This window comes from Oncorhynchus mykiss, chromosome 27, assembly GCF_013265735.2.
Source record: "Oncorhynchus mykiss isolate Arlee chromosome 27, USDA_OmykA_1.1, whole genome shotgun sequence".
Lineage (NCBI taxonomy): Eukaryota > Metazoa > Chordata > Actinopteri > Salmoniformes > Salmonidae > Oncorhynchus > Oncorhynchus mykiss.
The window spans coordinates 17380964-17401563 of NC_048591.1; the positions used below are offsets into that span (position 1 = coordinate 17380964).

At 42.4% G+C, this 20600-nt stretch overlaps 1 protein-coding gene across 1 annotated transcript; it reads right to left on the bottom strand.

The window, feature by feature from the left end:
• Nucleotides 1-1074: 1074 nt before the first annotated feature.
• On the bottom strand, nt 1075-19012 carry LOC110507660 (glycerophosphodiester phosphodiesterase domain-containing protein 5-like). The gene is made up of 17 exons (XM_036964636.1): nt 19002-19012; nt 18206-18253; nt 17493-17598; nt 15298-15401; nt 13457-13550; nt 12573-12632; nt 11950-12048; nt 11717-11810; nt 10451-10596; nt 4715-4797; nt 3911-4061; nt 3526-3744; nt 3233-3390; nt 3011-3155; nt 2524-2606; nt 2294-2373; nt 1075-1909 (listed from the first exon to the last, which is right to left on the bottom strand). Exons 1-17 carry the CDS (start codon nt 19010-19012, stop codon nt 1815-1817), a joined length of 1776 nt encoding a protein of 591 aa, XP_036820531.1. The 3' UTR covers nt 1075-1814.
• Nucleotides 19013-20600: the final 1588 nt, after the last annotated feature.

Genomic DNA, 20600 nt, shown 5'->3' on the forward strand with positions numbered 1-20600 from the left:
AATGTATTGTTAGAGTTCTAGAAGGCTTCAGATAATTACAAAAGTTCTGTAGAAGCCCCCTAAAACCTCTCTTCTATCCTCTGTATGGCTGGCCAGTGGCTTGTGGACAGTGTGTCTCCTATGGCACTTAGATCTACTGTCTCCCGCTCAACACTGTCCACAGAGCCATTACCAACCAACCAACGCTCAGACTAACACCTGAAACCAGCAACTTTCCACACAACACCTGAAAGTCATACTCACATAGCTTCTACAACCTCAAAATAAAGTAGATCTCATGATAGATAGATGTATGTTTGCAGAAGCAGACGCTGTATTTCACTGCCATGCTAAAACACGAGGCTACTGCTTGGTCATACATTCAAATCTAAATAGCAACTGATGATCATTAAAACCACAGTACAGTCAGTGTTCACCTGCATCCACTCACTCACACACAAAATACAAGACACTATTCATCAATTCCTCTAATGCAGCTGATGTCTGTACAGTAATGAGAACAAAAAATATATACTGAACAAAAATCTAAACACAACATGCAACCATTTCAAAGATTTTACTGAGTTACAGTTCATAGAAAGAATTCAGTCAATTGAAATAAATTCATTAGGCACTAATCTATGTATTTCACATGACTGGGTAGGGGTGAAGCATAGGCCCACCCACTGGGGAGCCGTGCCCCCCCCCCCAGACGATCCTTCAGGTGAAGAAGCCGGATGTGGAGGTCCTGGGATGGAGTGGTTACACGTGGTCTGTGGTTCTGAGGCTGGTTGGATGTACTGCCAAATTCTCTACCATGCAGCTTATGGTAGAGAAATTAACAATTCTCTGGTGGACATTCCTGCAGTCAGCATGCCAATTACACGCTCCCTCAAAACTTGAGTCATCTGTGGCATTGTGTTGTGTGACAAAAGTGCACATTTTGAAGTGGGCCTTTATTGTCCCCAGGACAAGGTGCACCTGTGTAATGATCATGCAGTTTAATCAGCTTCTTGACATGTCACACCTGTCAGGTGGATGGATTATTTTGGCAAAGGAGAAATGCTCACTAACAGGGATGTAAACAAATTTGTGCACAAAATTTGAGAGAAATAAGCTTTTTGTGTGTATGGAAAATGTCTGGGATTTCTTATTTCAGCTCATGAAACATGGGACCAACACTTTACATGTTGTGTTTATATTTTTGTTCAGTGTATACTTCATACTTGAGCAGTTCAGTTGTGTAGTTCCAGTGGTCACCAGAATGAGTGTGAATGAGCTGGCCAGGTGAGGACACAGGAACAATAGTCTTAGTCAGGATGATCAAAATACTGACTCATCTTTCACATTACATCAATCACCCTCTTCCTCTTTTTACACATTCAGTTCCTCCTCTTGTTTTCCTCCCTGTTTTCCTTTGCTTATTCTTGTGCGTTCACACTTTGTGTGTGTGTGACTGGGTGAGTGTCTGTGTGTGTGTGTGTGTGTGTGTGTGTGTACTTATATGCCTCTGTGTGAGTGTCTGTGTGTTACTCCTCTGTGATGGTGTGGAGGGTACTGGGGGTCCGTAGTTCCGTTCGGACATTCCCACTGGAGATGGACCAGACGTCGCTGAGCTCTGCCGGGCAAAGGATATGGGTTAGAGGTCAGGGGTGGGGTAGTTGAGGTTCAGGTCAGCGGTTGGTGCAGGGTTCATGTGTGGGTTGAGGTCCAATGGTTTGGGGTTTGGGAATGGTTCATGGGAGGTTCAGTGGTTCATGCAGGTTTCAAGGGTTGAGAACCAGAGGGTTCATGGGAGGTTCATTGGTTCATGCAGGGTTCGCGAGTTGAGTGGTTCATGGGTTAAGGTCCAGAGGGAGGGAGATGAGGGTTCTAGTGGGAGACTCTGAGTGGAAGGGATTCCATCGACCCCTCCCTGACTCCACTGGATCTAAGGCACAGACAGAACACATTATCATTTACGCCGGCATTCCAAGTAAAATATCAAATCATCCTGGAGGAGCACGGCTGTACACTGCCTTAAAAATGCACCAACATACTGCCTCTGATGAAACAGGCTTTTTAATGTTATGTGTCCAACAAACTAGAGGCTTAGAACACCACTGGCATTGAGCAGAGATTATTTTAGAATTTGAATTGAATGTCAGAAACAAACAGCTAATCCAGCTCATAAACTGTACAGATATGCAAGAGATTAAAATGTTGGTGTGCTTTTTAGTATATGCCCCTGTGTTTCCACAAGTAGGAGACTAGTCCAATGGGAGAGGGCTATAGTGATGTACATTATTTAGTATGATATTGTTGTTGTCCTTACCGGTCCGGAACTTGCTATAAGGCCCGGTCTTGTGTGTCTGCCGACTGCCTGACCAGAATTGTAAGCCTCGCTCACGCCACCTGTAGGACAGGGAGAAATAGCACACTTTACACACACACATACAGACACACCTTACAGACACACCTTTACCTAACTAACCCATTATATTTTCCACTGAAATCATCTCACTCACACACCTTTGACATGTATGTAGAAACGTGTGAACTCACCAGTGGAATATGAAGATGCAGACGATAAGAGCAGCAGAGACCAGGTCAGTCAGAACCCACATCACACTGTACTGCTCTGGAGTCTGTAGGGGTTGGGAAACACATGTGAAGACATTAGTGTGTGTTTGTGTGTGCGTCTCACCATAACGAGAACATGTGTGTGAGGTGTGTGTGTGCCTCCCATGTTGATTAGCAGTGTGTGTGTGTGTCACAGGAGGCTGCTGAGGGGAGGACGGCTCATAATAATGGCTGGAACAAAGAAAATGGTGTGTGTGTGTGTCTCACCACAAGGAGCAGAGGTGTGTGTGTGTCTCACCACAATGAGCAGAGGTGTGTGTGTGTGTCTCACCACAAGGAGCAACAGTGCGTGTGTGTGTCTCACCACAAGGAGCAGAGGTGTGTGTGAATCTCACCACAAGGAGCAGCAGTGTGTGTGTGTGTGTGTCTCATCACAAGGAACAGCAGTGTGTGTGTGTGTGAGTCTCACCACAAGGAGCAGAGGTGTGTGTATATCTCTCAGCAGCATGTTGTTGGTGGTAACAGAGGATGCTCCACTGCACCAGGCCAGAGAGTAGAGCCACGGCTGGTTCACTACATACAGGTTCACACTGATGTTCACCGACCTGTACTTACTGAAACACACACATTCATGGTGGGTGAGGAGTGAGACGTTTTATAGTACATCTTGTGTGTGTGGGTGGGTGTGTACCTGATGTGTTGTAGAGACATGGTGCTGTAATGCAGGTTGAGGGAAGTGATGTGGTTGTCCTGTAGTTCCTGAATAGAGGCAGTCTGTCCGGCTGTCTGTTGCAGCTCTGGATCTACCTGCTGTATCTCCCCTCTCTGATCTGATGGCAGCCACAGCACCTACACACACATACACACACACACGCACACGCACACACACACACTCTTAAAAAAGTCTGTCCCTTATAAGAGCATGGCGGCAGGCCTTTCTAACATGGTCCTGTAACATGGTTCCCCCCCCAGCCACACACATACTTGGCTGGAGTTGATGTGTGTGTGTATGAGGTTGAGGGTGATGTTGAGGTAGTTGTCTCTATAAGGGTGTCCAGGAGGAGGCTGTCTCAGGTCAAACAACAGTGTCCTGCCCGTCCGATTAGCTACGTCCAGAACTTCAGCCAGGGAGGGAACAGTCTGATTGGCAGCTAGCGCTCGCTGCTCTGGAGACAGAGAGGACACTGTGCCAAAAGGATCCCACTGGGAGGGAGAGGGGGGGGGGGGGGGGGGGGCGGAGAGAGAGAGAGATGGTTAAAAGCGGTCTGTAATACAGCTACTAACTAAGTCAGCTACTGTGTGTGTGTGTGTGTGTGTGTGTGTGTGTGTGTGTGTTTGTGTGTCCATTCAAAAGTGTGAGTGTCCTTACAGAGAGGAACCAGGCCCCAGCGTTGAGCAGCTGTACATCAGACCAGGTGAACAGGGCAGCAGGTGTGTGTGTTCTGTTAGGAAACACCTCCTCTACGTTAGTGGTCCTCTGCAGGGTGAGGTCATGCATCACAAACGGAATGCCATCAGCACTAGGAGAGAGAGAAGGGGGAGGGGAGAGATTAGGTGCTGCCATTCACATGGTCAAGACAGACGTGTGGCAGGTCTCAGGTGAAGATTCACTAGGTCTGCTAGCTAAGGTCCTGCTAACAGGCCCGGTTCAAATTTCATGTACTATTTTAAATCTTTCAAATACTTTGAGCGTTTGCTTTAGCCTTCCTGGAGTGCCTGATGGGCGGTTCCATTACACCAGGCTAACTCCATTACACCAGGCTAACTCCACTACACCAGGCTAACTCCACTACACCAGGCTAACTCCATTACACCCTCCCAGCTTCTCAAGCCCAGCTAAAGTACCTAAAATGATTTGAAATAGTATTTGAGTCCAGGTCTGCGTCCTACATGCTAATGCTAAAGGCCACATAGAGAACACAGCCAGCGCCAGGCTAGCAGGCCTGGACAGGAGTACTAACCTCTAACTGGATTAGTTAGGCTGTAATCACATTAACTGTGAGGAGTGGAGGGACGCTAACGCTAATGTCTGATCTCTAGGATTAGTACAAGGCTGCCAGGACAGGACAAGGCAGGACAGGGGTCAAAGCTAGCCAGGACACGGGGCTATTACAGGGATCAGAAGGGGACAGACAAACAAGACAGACAAAACAAGAGAGAGAGGGGTGTGTACCTTATAGTGATGTCAGTCTCCAGCCCGTCCACTCCAGCCTCCACTGCACTCTCAAAGGACATTAGAGTGTTCTCTGGAGCAAGCTGTTAGAGGACAGACAAGCACGAACACACCAAGGTATGTGAGCGGAGTGTTCCCAATTTGACTGGAGCCTGGTGGGAGATTCCTAAAGGCTGGAGCCTGGTGGGAGATTCCTAAAGGCTGGAGCCTGGTGGGAGATTCCTAAAGGCTGGAGCCTGGTGGGAGATTCCTAAAGGCTGGAGCCTGGTGGGAGATTCCTAAAGGCTGGAGCCTGGTGGGAGATTCCTAAAGGCTGGAGCCTGGTGGGAGATTCCTAAAGGCTGGAGCCTGGTGGGAGATTCCTAAAGGCTGGAGCCTGGTGGGAGATTCCTAAAGGCTGGAGCCTGGTGGGAGATTCCTAAAGGCTGGAGTGGTGCGAGATTCCTAAAGGCTGGAGCCTGGTGGGAGATTCCTAAAGGCTGGAGCCTGGTGGGAGATTCCTAAAGGCTGGAGCCTGGTGGGAGATTCCTAAAGGCTGGAGCCTGGTGGGAGATTCCTAAAGGCTGGAGCCTGGTGGGAGATTCCTAAAGGCTGGAGTGGTGTGAGATTCCTAAAGGCTGGAGTGGTGGGAGATTCCTAAAGGCTGGAGTGTCAGCCTTCTCGCCAGCTCCAATTTTGTCTCCAGTAGCACTCACCTCACCAGCTCAGAGGATGCCCGGCCCAGCATGCATTTGTAGTCTACTTGTGTGCTGCTATATCCCCTTGCTTTAGCTACTGTCATGGAGTTCGCTAAATATTTTCATGAAGAAACTGATAAAACACACAGGTGCTAAATCAATGTGACTAAATCAATGTGACAAAGATGAGGACCAAGAACAAGAGAGGGAGTGAGGTGATGTAGTGTCCATAAATAAATAATCATTGTGGAATCTGAAAAGAAAGGTATCCTGAAGCATGATGGTGTACATACTACGTGCACATGCTAAAGGAAAAGAACGAGGTGGATAGATAACTAAGTGTGTCATTGTAGCAAAGTATTTATGAACTAAACATCAGATCTCTTAAATGTTGCGTTCATTTCCGTTTTATTATCTACACAATAGGCCATAATTGATTTTGACTCTATAGGCCATAATTGATTTTGACTCTATAGGCCATAATTGATTTTGACTCAATAGGCCATAATTGATTTTGACTCAATAGGCCATAATTGATTTTGACTCAATAGGCCATCATTGATTTTGACTCTATAGGCCATAATTGATTTTGACTCAATAGGCCATAATTGATTTTGACTCAATAGGCCATAATTGATTTTGACTCAATAGGCCATAATTGATTTAGACTCAATAGGCCATAATTGATTTTGACTCAATAGGCCATAATTGATTTTGACTCTATAGGCCATAATTGATTTTGACTCTATAGGCCATAATTGATTTTGACTCTATAGGCCATAATTTATTTTGACTCAATAGGCCATAATTGATTTTGACTCAATAGGCCATAATTGATTTTGACTCTATAGGCCATCATTTATTTTGACTCTATAGGCCATAATTGATTTTGACTCAATAGGCCATAATTGATTTTGACTCAATAGGCCATAATTGATTTTGACTCTATAGGCCATAATTGATTTTGACTCAATAGGCCATAATTGATTTTGACTCTATAGGCCATAATTGATTTTGACTCAATAGGCCATAATTGATTTAGACTCTATAGGCCATAATTGATTTTGACTCAATAGGCCATAATTGATTTTGACTCTATAGGCCATAATTGGTTTTGACTCTATAGGCCATAATTGGTTTTGACTCTATAGGCCATAATTGATTTTGACTCAATAGGCCATAATTGATTTAGACTCTATAGGCCATAATTGATTTTGACTCTATAGGCCTGGCATATTGCCACTGTCAAGGAGCTTTCCATACGGATTTGGTTATTTTGCCTAAAATCCTACCTATAGGAACATAAAAACAACAACTCTGCATCTCTGCCCAGCCTGTCAAGAGCAGCCAAAAGGGTGTTAAACATCCCCAGTGGCTCTGCAAGTGTGGAGAGGATATTCTCCGCTGCTGGCCGGCTCTCCAGGCACCGTCACACGAGCCTTAAGACACGGACTCTGGCCAAACTCATGTTTCTAAAAATCAATTCAAAGGCACTAATAAGTCATTTTTCATTTAAATTCTATTTAATTCTAAGTTACAGCCTATTTGCACAATTTATAGACTATAATGATTTAATAAAACAAAATGTTGTTGTAATGTAATGATGTAATGTATTTCTTTGTAGAATAGCCTTGAAATAATTGTATTCATATAGCCTAAATAATGTCTGGCTCCTGACCTATTTAGAGTGTTTATATGCTGTTTAACAACTGAAAGGTTGCAAGTTCGAATCCCCGAGCTGACAAGGTACAAATCTGTCGTTCTGCCCCTGAACAGGCAGTTAACCGACTGTTCCTAGGCCGTCATTGTAAATAAGAATTTGTTCTTAACTGACTAGTTAAATAAAGGTAAAATAAAACATGAATATGACATGTAGCCTATTTGAAACGATGTTCGCTTCTTTCATTTACCTTTTCATGTAAATTCAAATACTTTTCATTCAAATCCATGTGGTTTGGTTTCAACACGTAAAAAACAATCGTTAGGTCCAAGTAGTCATAAAAATATATGGGTGTTGATTCAATTAGTCATAAAAAATATATGGGTGTTGATTCAATTAGTCATAAAAATATATGGGTGTTGATTCAATTAGTCATAAAAATATATGGGTGTTGATTCAATTAGTCATAAAAATATATGGGTGTTGATTCAATTAGTCATAAAAATATATGGGTGTTGATTCAATTAGTCATAAAAATATATGGGTGTTGATTCAATTAGTCATAAAAATATATGGGTGTTGATTCAATTAGTCATAAAAATATATGGGTGTTGATTCAATTAGTCATAAAAATATATGGGTGTTGATTCAATTAGTCATAAAAATATATGGGTGTTGATTCAATTAGTCATAAAAATATATGGGTGTTGATTCAATTAGTCATAAAAATATGTGGGTGTTGATTCAATTAGTCATAAAAATATATGGGTGTTGATTCAATTGTGATTTTAATGAATAGAGCGAATTTGGTATGCCAGTTTTTTTTCATGTGAGTGCGGAGCGGTTTTTAGCAGAGTGGTAGAAAAGGACATGGAGGGCTGGAGCGGTTTTTAGCAGAGTGGTAGAAAAGGACATGGAGGGCTGGAGCGGTTTTTAGCAGAGTGGTAGAAAAGGACATGGAGGGCTGGAGCGGTTTTTAGCAGAGTGGTAGAAAAGGACATGGAGGGCTGGAGCGGTTTTTAGCAGAGTGGTAGAAAAGGACATGGAGGGCTGGAGCGGTTTTTAGCAGAGTGGTAGAAAAGGACATGGAGGGCTGGAGCGGTTTTTAGCAGAGTGGTAGAAAAGGACATGGAGCGCTGGAGCGGTTTTTAGCAGAGTGGTAGAAAAGGACATGGAGCGCTGGAGCGGTTTTTAGCAGAGTGGTAGAAAAGGACATGGAGGGCTGGAGCGGTTTTTAGCAGAGCGGTAGAAAAGGACATGGAGGGCTGGAGCGGTTTTTAGCAGAGCGGTAGAAAAGGACATGGAGCGCTGGAGCGGTTTTTAGCAGAGCGGTAGAAAAGGACATGGAGGGCTGGAGCGGTTTTTAGCAGAGCGGTAGAAAAGGACATGGAGGGCTGGAGCGGTTTTTAGCAGAGCAGTAGAAAAGGACATGGAGGGCTGGAGCGGTTTTTAGCAGAGCGGTAGAAAAGGACATGGAGGGCTGGAGCGGTTTTTAGCAGAGCGGTAGAAAAGGACATGGAGGGCTGGAGCGGTTTTTAGCAGAGCGGTAGAAAAGGACATGGAGCGCTGGAGCGGTTTTTAGCAGAGCGGTAGAAAAGGACATGGAGGGCTGGAGCGGTTTTTAGCAGAGTGGTAGAAAAGGACATGGAGCGCTGGAGCGGTTTTTAGCAGAGCGGTAGAAAAGGACATGGAGGGCTGGAGCGGTTTTTAGCAGAGTGGTAGAAAAGGACATGAAGCGCTGGAGCGGTTTTTAGCAGAGTGATAGAAAAGGACATGGAGGGCTGGAGCAGTTTTTAGCAGAGCGGTAGAAAAGGACATGGAGCGCTGGAGCGGTTTTTAGCAGAGTGGTAGAAAAGGACATGGAGGGCTGGAGCGGTTTTTAGCAGAGTGGTAGAAAAGGACATGGAGGGCTGGAGCGGTTTTTAGCAGAGCGGTAGAAAAGGACATGAAGCGCTGGAGCGGTTTTTAGCAGAGTGGTAGAAAAGGACATGGAGGGCTGGAGCGGTTTTTAGCAGAGCGGTAGAAAAGGACATGAAGCGCTGGAGCGGTTTTTAGCAGAGTGGTAGAAAAGGACATGGAGGGCTGGAGCGGTTTTTAGCAGAGTGGTAGAAAAGGACATGGAGCGCTGGAGCGGTTTTTAGCAGAGCGGTAGAAAAGGACATGGAGCGCTGGAGCGGTTTTTAGCAGAGCGGTAGAAAAGGACATGAAGCTCTGGAGCGGTTTTTAGCAGAGTGGTAGAAAAGGACATGAAGCGCTGGAGCGGTTTTTAGCAGAGTGGTAGAAAAGGACATGAAGCGCTGGAGCGGTTTTTAGCAGAGTGGTAGAAAAGGACATGAAGCGCTGGAGCGGTTTTTAGCAGAGTGGTAGAAAAGGACATGAAGCGCTGGAGCGGTTTTTAGCAGAGTGGTAGAAAAGGACATGAAGCGCTGGAGCGGTTTTTAGCAGAGTGGTAGAAAAGGACATGAAGCGCTGGAGCGGTTTTTAGCAGAGTGGTAGAAAAGGACATGAAGCGCTGGAGCGGTTTTTAGCAGAGTGGTAGAAAAGGACATGGAGCGCTGGAGCGGTGTGCGAGATTTATAATATTGATCATGAAGTTATTGATAGATGATAATAATGTTATATATATATATATATATATATATATATATATAGTGATAATATTGATCATGAAGTTATTGATAGATGATAATAATGTTATATATAGATAGTGATAATATTGATCATGAGGTTATTGATAGATAATGATAATGTTGATAATAATGTTATATATATAGTGATAATATTGATCATGAAGTTATTGATAGATGATAATAATGTTCTATATATATATATATATATATATATATATATATATATAGTGATAATATCGATAATGAAGTTATTGATAGATTATAATGTTATATATATGGTGACAATATTGATAATTAAGTTATTGATAGATGATAATGTTACATATATATAGTCATACTATTGATAATGAAGTTATTGATAATGATAATGTTGATAATACTGTTATATATAGATAGTGATACTATTGATAATAATGTTATATATAGATAGTGATAATATTGATAATAATGTAATATATATATAGTGATACTATTGATAATAATGTTATATATAGATAGTGATACTATTGATAATAATGTTATATATAGATAGTGATAATATTGATAATAATGTAATATATAGATAGTGATAATATTGATAATGAAGTTATTGATAGATGATAATGTTATATATATATATATATATATATATATATGTATATATATATATATATATATAGTGATACTATTGATAATAATGTTATATATAGATAGTGATACTATTGATAATAATGTTATATATAGATAGTGATAATATTGATAATAATGTCATTGATATATAGATATGTACCATGGGAGCTCCTCTGTGTCCGAGGAGTGTTGGTTTGGGTCCCAGGGTTCCAGCTTCTCTGATGCAGGGAGAATACATGGCCAGAGGAACCAGGTACAGACTGAACAATACACCCAGGTACACACCCAACAGACACACCTGATGCACTAGAGAGAGAGAAAGAGCGAGAGAGAGCGAGAGAGCCATAGAGAGCAAGAGGGCGAGAGAGCCATAGAGAGCAAGAGGGTGAGAGAGCCATAGAGAGCAAGAGGGCAAGAGAGCCATAGAGAGCAAGAGAGCGAGAGAGCCATAGAGAGCGAGAGAGTGAGAGAGAGCCATAGAGAGCGAGAGAGCCATAGAGAGAGCGTGACCATATTTCACAACAACCTCATACTGGAACAGGCTCTCTAGCAGAGATCCAGTGTTCTAATTCTAGTTATACAAGTCTTAATGATGAAATCAGAGCTTAAAGGGGCAATCTGTGATTGCTACATCCATTTGTATTTACCCATTGATTTATTGAATGATTTATGAATTCCTCATGAATGTATAAACACTTGGTCTATAAATCTGGTAAGAGTGGTTACATTTCTCCAGCCCCATCCCGTAGCTGTTTACCACAATAGGTGACGGGAGTCGTTTGTTATTGTGTGAACCGCAGATTGCCCCTTTAAATCAGACTACTGTACACCTGACACAGCTTAAGTGTGTGTGTGTCATTATCCTCCACAGAGAGGCCAGACATGAGTCAGCTAGTCCACCTACAGCTTCACGTCACCACGACAACTCAGAACAGTGACCATGGAGATGACAGAGAAACAAGAGAGAGCGAGAGATAGAGGGAAAAGGAGAGAGAGAAAGCGAAGCACAGAGTGTGCGTCATCAAATCAATTTTCATTTTCACATACACGTTTAGCAGATGTTATTGCGGGTGTAGTGAAATTCATGTGTTTCTAGCTCCAACAGTGCAGTAATATTTAACAATTCACAACAATACACACAATGCAGTGTCTATGTCAGGTTTACAACTCTGAAAAGTTTCCTCTAAGTCTCTGTCAACAGGGGTTGCGTTCTTCTGCTCAGATGTTGCATGCGTCAACCAATGGTTGTGTGCCACATCCTTGACCGTGCAGTTGGACACCAGGTTGCTATAACATAGATGTGGTTAGCTGATACGTAAAATACCTATCCAGGCTTTGAAAAATCTGGCATTTGTCCGCAACGACTAAGCAGGGGAACACGACCAGAAACTGGACTTGTTTTACAGCAGCCAATCGGAGCACTTACCTCTCTTGTTCATGCGAAAAAAGTGCAGCGCTATTGGCCAGGACAGGAGAGTCATAAATAAAACCCCGCCTACATGAAGAAAGGGGGCTGTGACCTAGCCAATAGAGAAGGGGAGACAGCGAAAGGTTCATATCACAATGCAGACAACTGAACATACACATTTCACATTGTCACTTTGGGTCGCTTGATTTTATTGGTCTGTGTATGTGTGAGTGACGGCTAGACTAGCCAACCTGCAGGGAGAGGAGGAGGGTCTTCCACTCTTTACTCCACACCTCAGACAGAACAGCCGTGGCACTGACAGCGAATGCCAGGGTCACCACAATCCCCATCTAACATAGAAAAATATCAAAGGACTAATCAACATATGTGTCATCCAGATCAGTTTGTGCTTCTTCACAGATGATGTGTGTGTGTGTCAATTAGAGGCTGCTGCCCTATATACATATACTTGAAATCACTGGCCACTTTAGTAATTGGAACACTAGTCACTTAAATAATGTTTACATATTTTGCATTACTCATCTCATAAGTATATCATGTATTATATTCTACTGTATCTTAGTCTATGCATTACTCATCTCATAAGTATATACTGTATTCTATTCTACTGTATCTTAGTCTATGCTGCTCTGAAATTGCTCATCCAAATATGTATATATTCTTAATTCCATTCCTTTACTTTAGATTGTGTGTATTGTTAGACATTACTTGTTAGATATTACTGCACTGTTCTTAGCTAGAAACACAAGCATTTCGCTACACCCGCAATAACATCTGCTAAACATGTGTATGTGACAAATAAAATGTGATTTGATTTGACTGTGTGCTGTACTCCATGGAGGATGGGAGATACCTTGTGACTCCAGTGAAGGTACAACCTCTGTCCCTCAGACAGTAAACAAACTGCCAGTACCTGCAAGACAACAACATAGAGATGTAAATGAACAGAGCAGCAGTAGTACATTGGTATAGTAATGTAGTAGTACTGAAGAGAGCAGCAGTAGTACAGTGGTATAGTAATGTAGTAGTACTGAAGAGAGCAGCAGCAGTACAGTGGTATAGTAATGTAGTAGTACTGAAGAGAGCAGCAGCAGTACAGTGGTATAGTAATGTAGTAGTACTGAAGAGAGCAGCAGTAGTGCAGTGGTATAGTAATGTAGTAGTGCTGAAGAGAGCAGCAGTAGTGCAGTGGTATAGTAATGTAGTAGTACTGAAGAGAGCAGCAGTAGTACAGTGGTATAGTAATGTAGTAGTACTGAAGAAAGCAGCAGCAGTACAGTGGTATAGTAATGTAGTAGTACTGAAGAGAGCAGCAGTAGTACAGTGGTATAGTAATGTAGTAGTACTGAAGAGAGCAGCAGTAGTACAATGGTATAGTAATGTAGTAGTACTGAAGAGAGCAGCAGTAGTACAGTGGTATAGTAATGTAGTAGTACTGAACAGAGCAGCAACAGTAGCATAGAATTTGTATAGTGATAGTACTATAGTTCTCACCAGCAGCAGAGCAGCAGCAATAGAATAGTAGTAATAATATTATAGTAATAGTATTAATACAAGTATAGTACGTAGTATGTATGTATAGTTGTGTATAGTAGTATTACTAGTTCTCACCAGCAGCAGAGAGATGTAGGAGAAACGGGCAGCAGTAGTTGCATAGTAGTAGTAACAGTAGAAATAGTACAGTAATATCAGTAGTATAAGTATAGTAGTATTTATAGTAGTAGTTCTAGTTCTCACCAGCAGCAGAGAGATGTAGGTGAACAGAGCAGCAGCAATAACCAGCAGCACCAGAGACCAGGGGAACCAGAATCCCAGAGTCTCAAAGTTAAACCTGCAATGCATACATATACAGTGGGGCAAAAAAGTTTTTAGTCAGCCACCAATTGTGCAAGTTCTCCCACTTAAAAAGATGAGAGAGGCCTGTAATTTTCATCATAGGTAAACTTAAACTATGACAGACAAAATGAGAAAAAAAATCCAGAAAATCACATTGTAGGATTTTTAATGAATTTATTTGCAAATTATGGTGGAAAATATGTATTTGGTCACCTACAAACAAGCAAGATTTCTGGCTCTCACAGACCTGTGACTTCTTCTTTAAGAGGCTCCTCTGTCCTCCACTCGTTACCTGTATTAATGGCACCTGTTTGAACTTGTTATCGGTATAAAAGACACCTGTCCACAACCTCAAACAGTCACACTCCAAACTCCACTATGGCCAAGACCAAAGAGCTGTCAAAGGACACCAGAACCGAAATTGTAGACCTGCACCAGGCTGGGAAGACTGAATCTGCAATAGGTAAGCAGCTTGGTTTGAAGAAATCAACTGTGGGAGCAATTATTAGGAAATGGAAGACATACAAGACCACTGATAATCTCCCTCGATCTGGGGCTCCACGCAAGTTCTGACCCCGTGGGGTCAAAATGATCACAAGAACGGTGAGCAAAAATCCCAGAACCACATGGGGGAACCTAGGGAATGACCTGCAGAGAGCTGGGGCCAAAGTAACAAAGCCTACCATCAGTAACACACTACGCCGCCAGGGACTCAAATTCTGCTTAAGCCAGTACATGTCCAGGCCCGTCTGAAGTTTGCTAGAGAGCATTTGGATGATCCAGAAGAAGATTGGGAGAATGTTATATGGTCAGATGAAACCAAAATAGAACTTTTTGGTAAAAACTCAACTCGTCGTGTTAGGAGGACAAAGACTGCTGAGTTGCATCCAAAGAACACCATACCTACTGTAAAGCATGGGGGTGGAAACATCATGCTTTGGGGCTGTTTTTCTGCAAAGGGACCAGGACGACTGATCCGTGTAAAGGAAAGAATGAATGGGTCCATGTATCGTGAGATTTTGAGTGAAAACCTCCTTCCATCAGCAAGGGCATTGAAGATGAAACGTGGCTGGGTCTTTCAGCATGACAATGATCCCAAACACACCGCCCGGGCAACGAAGGAGTGGCTTCGTAAGAAGCATTTCAAGGTCCTGGAGTGGCCTAGCCAGTCTCCAGATCTCAACCCAATAGACAATCTTTGGAGGGAGTTGAAAGTCCGTGCTGCCCAGCAACAGCCCCAAAACATCACTGCTCTAGAGGAGATCTGCATGGAGGAATGGGCCAAAATACCAGCAACAGTATGTGAAAACCTTGTGAAGACTTACAGAAAACGTTTGACCTCTGTCATTGCCAACAAAGGGTATATAACAAAGTATTGAGATAAACTTTTATTATTGACCAAATACTTATTTTCCACCATCATTTGCAAATAAATTCATTAAAAATCCTACAATGTGATTTTCTGGATTTTTTTTTCTTCTCATTTTGTCTGTCATAGTTGAAGTGTACCTATGATGAAAATTACAGGCCTCTCTCATCTTTTTAAGTGGGAGAACTTGCACAATTGGTGGCTGACTAAATACTTTTTTCCCCATTGTAGTACAATCTGTGCATGTGTGGTGTGTGTGTGTGTATATATGTGCGTGTGGTGTGTGTGTGTGCGTGCGTGCATGCTTGCGTGCATGTGGGTGGTGTGTGTGTCGTACACATGTGTTTGTGTTTCGTGCATGCGCGTGACCCACCAATCAAAATCATTGTAATCGTTGTGAGCCTGGCTCCAGAAGTAGAGGAACAGAGATGAGAGGAGGAAGGTCAGGACCAGAAGGACCACGCTCCCACACTCCACCTGGAGGAGAGAGAGAAGGAAGCAGAGAGGGGTGAGAGAGAAGGGAGAGGGGATGAGAAGGGGAGAGACACGAGGGGGGGTAGAGGGAGAGTGGGGGGGTCAGAGAGAGAAAGGCAGTCAAAGAAAGAGAGAGAGTAATTGTTCCTATAAAGGGTTAGATCAGTAACATTAACAACATACACTGCAGTTGCAGTATGTCAGCAGAGAGAGAATCAATACTCAGCACGTGCCCAGTCCACTCTGCACTATCAGCAAACTCACCACACACTGTTTCAGATAACGTTCTAGCTTTAGACAGTGTTTCAGATAACGTTCTAACTTTAGACAGTGTTTCAGATAACGTTCTAGTTTTAGTCAGTGTTTCAGATAACATTCTAGTTTTAGTCAGTGTTTCAGATAACGTTCTAGCTTTAGTCAGTGTTTCAGATAACGTTCTAGCTTTAGTCAGTGTTTCAGATAACGTTCTAGCTTTAGTCAGTGTTTCAGATAACGTTCTAGCTTTAGTCAGTGTTTCAGATAACGTTCTAGTTTTAGTCAGTGTTTCAGATAACGTTCTAGCTTTAGTCAGTGTTTCAGATAACGTTCTAACTTAAGTCAGTGTTTCAGATAACGTTCTATCTTTAGTCAGTGTTTCAGATAACGTTCTAGCTTTAGTCAGTGTTTCAGATAACGTTCTAGTTTTAGTGTTTCAGATAACGTTCTAGTTTTAGTCAGTGTTTAAGATAACATTCTAGCTTTAGTCAGTGTTTCAGATAACATTCTAGTTTTAGTCAGTGTTTAAGATAACATTCTAGCTTTAGTCAGTGTTTCAGATAACGTTCTAGCTTTAGTCAGTGTTTCAGATAACGTTCTAGTTTTAGTCAGTGTTTAAGATAACGTTCTAGCTTTAGTCAGTGTTTCAGATAACGTTCTAGCTTTAGTCAGTGTTTCAGATAACATTCTAGTTTTAGTCAGTGTTTAAGATAACATTCTAGCTTTAGTCAGTGTTTCAGATAACGTTCTAGTTTTAGTCAGTGTTTAAGATAACATTCTAGCTTTAGTCAGTGTTTCAGATAACATTCTAGCTTTAGTCAGTGTTTCAGATAACATTCTAGTTTTAGTCAGTGTTTCAGATAACATTCTAGCTTTAGTCAGTGTTTCAGATAACATTCTAGCTTTAGTCAGTGTTTCAGATAACATTCTAGCTTTAGTCAGTGTTTCAGATAACATTCTAGCTTTAGTCAGTGTTTCAGATAACATTCTAGCTTTAGTCAGTGTTTCAGATAACATTCTAGCTTTAGTCAGTGTTTCAGATAACATTCTAGCTTTAGTCAGTGTTTCAGATAACATTCTAGCTTTAGTCAGTGTTTCAGATAACATTCTAGTTTTAGTCAGTGTTTCAGATAACATTCTAGCTTTAGTCAGTGTTTCAGATAACATTCTAGTTTTAGTCAGTGTTTCAGATAACATTCTAGTTTTAGTCAATGTTTCAGATAACATTCTAGTTTTAGTCAATGTTTCAGATAACATTCTAGTTTTAGTCAATGTTTCAGATAACATTCTAGTTTTAGTCAATGTGAGCACCTTGCTGCAGAACAGTCTATTTATTTTCTACAACAACAACACACTCACTCATCACACACTGCAAGCAAGGCAGTGAGTCCTTGGGCTAAACACCATGAGAGACGATTGACATCAGGAAAAGAGTGGCTCTGAGCTGATCAGAGCGAATTATGATATAAATATTCTAGCTAGCTAGTTAGCTAAGCAGTCGAAAAAAACATGTTTTTACTTGATTTGAGTTTATTCTGCTGCTGACATTTTCCTCTTACTAACAAGCAGTCGAATTGCCCCAATCTTTGTCTCTAACAGTATTCAAGTCTCCCCGGGCGGGGCCCACAGACAGTGGTCACTGCATGCAAGTCAGACACAAGTGCGCTCTAAGAGCGGGAAGGCAGGGAGGGGGGTATTATGTGAGATTCAAGAGCTTATGAAATAACCTAATTTTGGTTGAACCCTACCTGTGCACGTGCCTGAGTCTGTGTGTGTGTGTGTGCGTGCTTCTCTGTGTGTGTATGTGTGTGTGTGTGTGTGTGCCTGTGTATAGGCTACCCTGCTGCAGCAGCACTCCCCAGGCTGAGACTTGGCCCTCTGGTAGCGTCTCCATTGACAGCCGTACAGACCAGCCAGACACGACACAAACGGCTGGTGCTCATACCTGGATAAAAACAATAATACTATGATATGATACAATACACAAGAATATAATACAATATTAATATAATATCACCTGGGAACAACACACTATAATACTATAACAATACTATTCTACCTGTTAACGACAGCTAATACTACAGTACTGTTTCATCTATCAATTAGAATGGAATCTTCATCACAAGCAACACACACACACGTGCATGTCACGCCCTGACCTTAGTTATCTTTGTTTTCTTTATTATTTTGGTTAGGTCAGGGTGTGCCAATGGGTGGTTTGTTGTGTTTTTGTCCTTTCTAGGGTTTTTGTATGTTTATGGGGTTGTTTACTAGTCTAGTTGTTTTGTATGTCTATGGTTGCCTAGATTGGTTCTCAATTAGAGGCAGCTGTTTATCGTTGTCTCTGATTGGGAACCATATTTAGGCAGCCATATTCCTTGGGTGATTGTCTATGTTTAGTTGCCTGTGTCAGTCAGCACTATTATTATAGCTTCACGTTCGTTTTGTTGTTTTTGTAAGTTTGTTTAAGTTTCTTCGTTTCATTAAAAAAGATGTATTCTCATCACTGTAACGAACGTGACCGTGCACACACATAGACACTAGTAGTTTACCTCTGCAGCAGCTGCCGCCGCACCACCTTTAGCTTCCCCAGCTTCGGACTGGACACGGACCCTCACCCGCAGCCTCACCTACAGCCCCGCATCCCAGAGACAAAAGGGAAAGAGAGGATGAGAGACAGAGAGGAAGGGAAGGAGGGAGAGACAGACAGGGGACAGAAAAGACTGAATGGAGTCTTTGGTCCCAGTAGTTTTTCGTTATTGAAGGAGAGCCGTGGAATGAAAAAGAGAGAGAGAGAGATGGGAGCATAAAGGGACAATCTGTGATTTCTACATAAATATTTGGACTTTAAGATGTATGATATTTAACAATTGATTTCTTGAATAATTTCTAAATGCCTTAGGAGTTTAGTTTACTGTCATAACCAATCACAACCAAAAATATAAGCTTAGAGAGAGTTTAGTAGATTTAAGTTTACCAACAGACCAAGATTCACCAGAGGAAATCTAGTAGATCTAGGGCTAGATTCAATCTGATCGCCCCTTTTCGGCTATGCACCTTTTAAAAGGCAATGTTTCCGTGTTTGCGGAGACCGCATTCACAGTACAAGTTGCATATGCTGGTTTAATTGGAAATTACCTTTAAATGTAAATCACTCTATAACGCGGATCTTCCACAGTCCGATTTGAATCTAGGCCCTACTGTGTCTTTAGACACATCCAAAATGGCCTCCCTTCTCAATCAACCCTGATCTGCATCCAGCTCCTTTTTAAACACTAACATATCTAGTCTACTTAAAACCAGGTCTCCTAACAACCATCTACAGCACTCTACACTGTATCCACTGACCTAACAACCATCTACACTGTATCCACTGACCTAACAACCATCTACAGCTTTCTATACTGTATCCACTGACCTAACAACCATATACAGCATTCTACACTGTATCCACTGACCTAACAACCATTTACAGCATTCTACACTGTATCCACTGACCTAACAACCATCTACAGCATTCTACACTGTATCCACTGACCTAACAACCATCTACAGCATTCTACACTGTATCCACTGACCTAACAACCATCTACAGCATTCTACACTGTATCCACTGACCTAACAACCATCTACAGCATTCTATACTGTATCCAATGACCTAACAACCATCTACAGCACTCTACACTGTCTCTACTGACCGAACACTTAATCTTCATGTCCACTGACCTAAGACCTGTTGGTAGTTAGAGGGAGAGTGGGGGGAGGAAGGGAGGAAAGGAGGAAGGGAGAGAGGGAGTACCCATCTTCCGGTTAGAGGGGATAGGATAGAGGAGATGATTGTGGACTACAGGAAAAGGAGGACTGAGCACGCCCCCATTCTCATCGATGGGGCTGTAGTGGAGCAGGTTGAGAGCTTCAAGTTCCTTGGTGTCCACATCACCAGAATGGTCCAAACACACCAAGACAGTTGTGAAGAGGGCACAACAAAGCCTATTCCCCCTCAGGAAACTAAAAAGATTTGGCATGGGTCCTGAGATCCTCAAAAGGTTATACAGCTGTAACACCGAGAGCTGGTTGCATCACTGCCTGGTACGGCAACTATTTGGCCTCCAACCACAAGGCACTACAGAGGGTAGTGCGTACGGCCCAGTACTTCACTGGGGCTAAACTGCCTGCCAACCAGGACCTCTACACCAGGCGGTGTCAGAGGAAGACCCTAAAAATTGTCAAAGACACCAGCCATAGACTGTCCTCTCTACTACCGCATGACAAGCGGTACCGGAGTGCCAAGTCTAGGACCAAAAGGCTTCTCAACAGTTTTTACCCCTAAGCCATAAGACAGGTAATCAAATGGCTACCCGGACTATTTTCATTGCCCCCCAACCTCTCTTTTTCGCTGCTGCTACTCTCTGTTTATCATATATGCATAGTCACTTTAACTATACTACCTCAATTAGCCCAACTAACCGGTGCCCCCCACATTGGCTACCCGGACTATCTGCATTGTGTCCCGCCACCCACCGCCCACCAACCCCTCTTTTATACTACTGCTACTCTGTTTATCATATATGCATAGTCACTTTAACCATATCTACATGTATATACTACCTCAGTTAGCCCGACTAACCGGTGCCTGTATATAGCCTCACTACTGTATATAGCCTTGCTACTGTTATAGCCTCACTCCTTTATATAGCCTTGCTACTGTTATAGCCTCACTACTTTATATAGCCTTGCTACTGTTATAGCCTCACTACTTTATATAGCCTTGCTACTGTTATAGCCTCACTACTTTATATAGCCTTGCTGCTGTTATAGCCTCACTACTGTATATAGCCTTGCTACTGTTATAGCCTCACTACTTTATATAGCCTTGCTACTTTATATAGCCTTGCTACTGTTATAGCCTCACTACTTTATATAGCCTCTCTACTGTATATAGCCTTG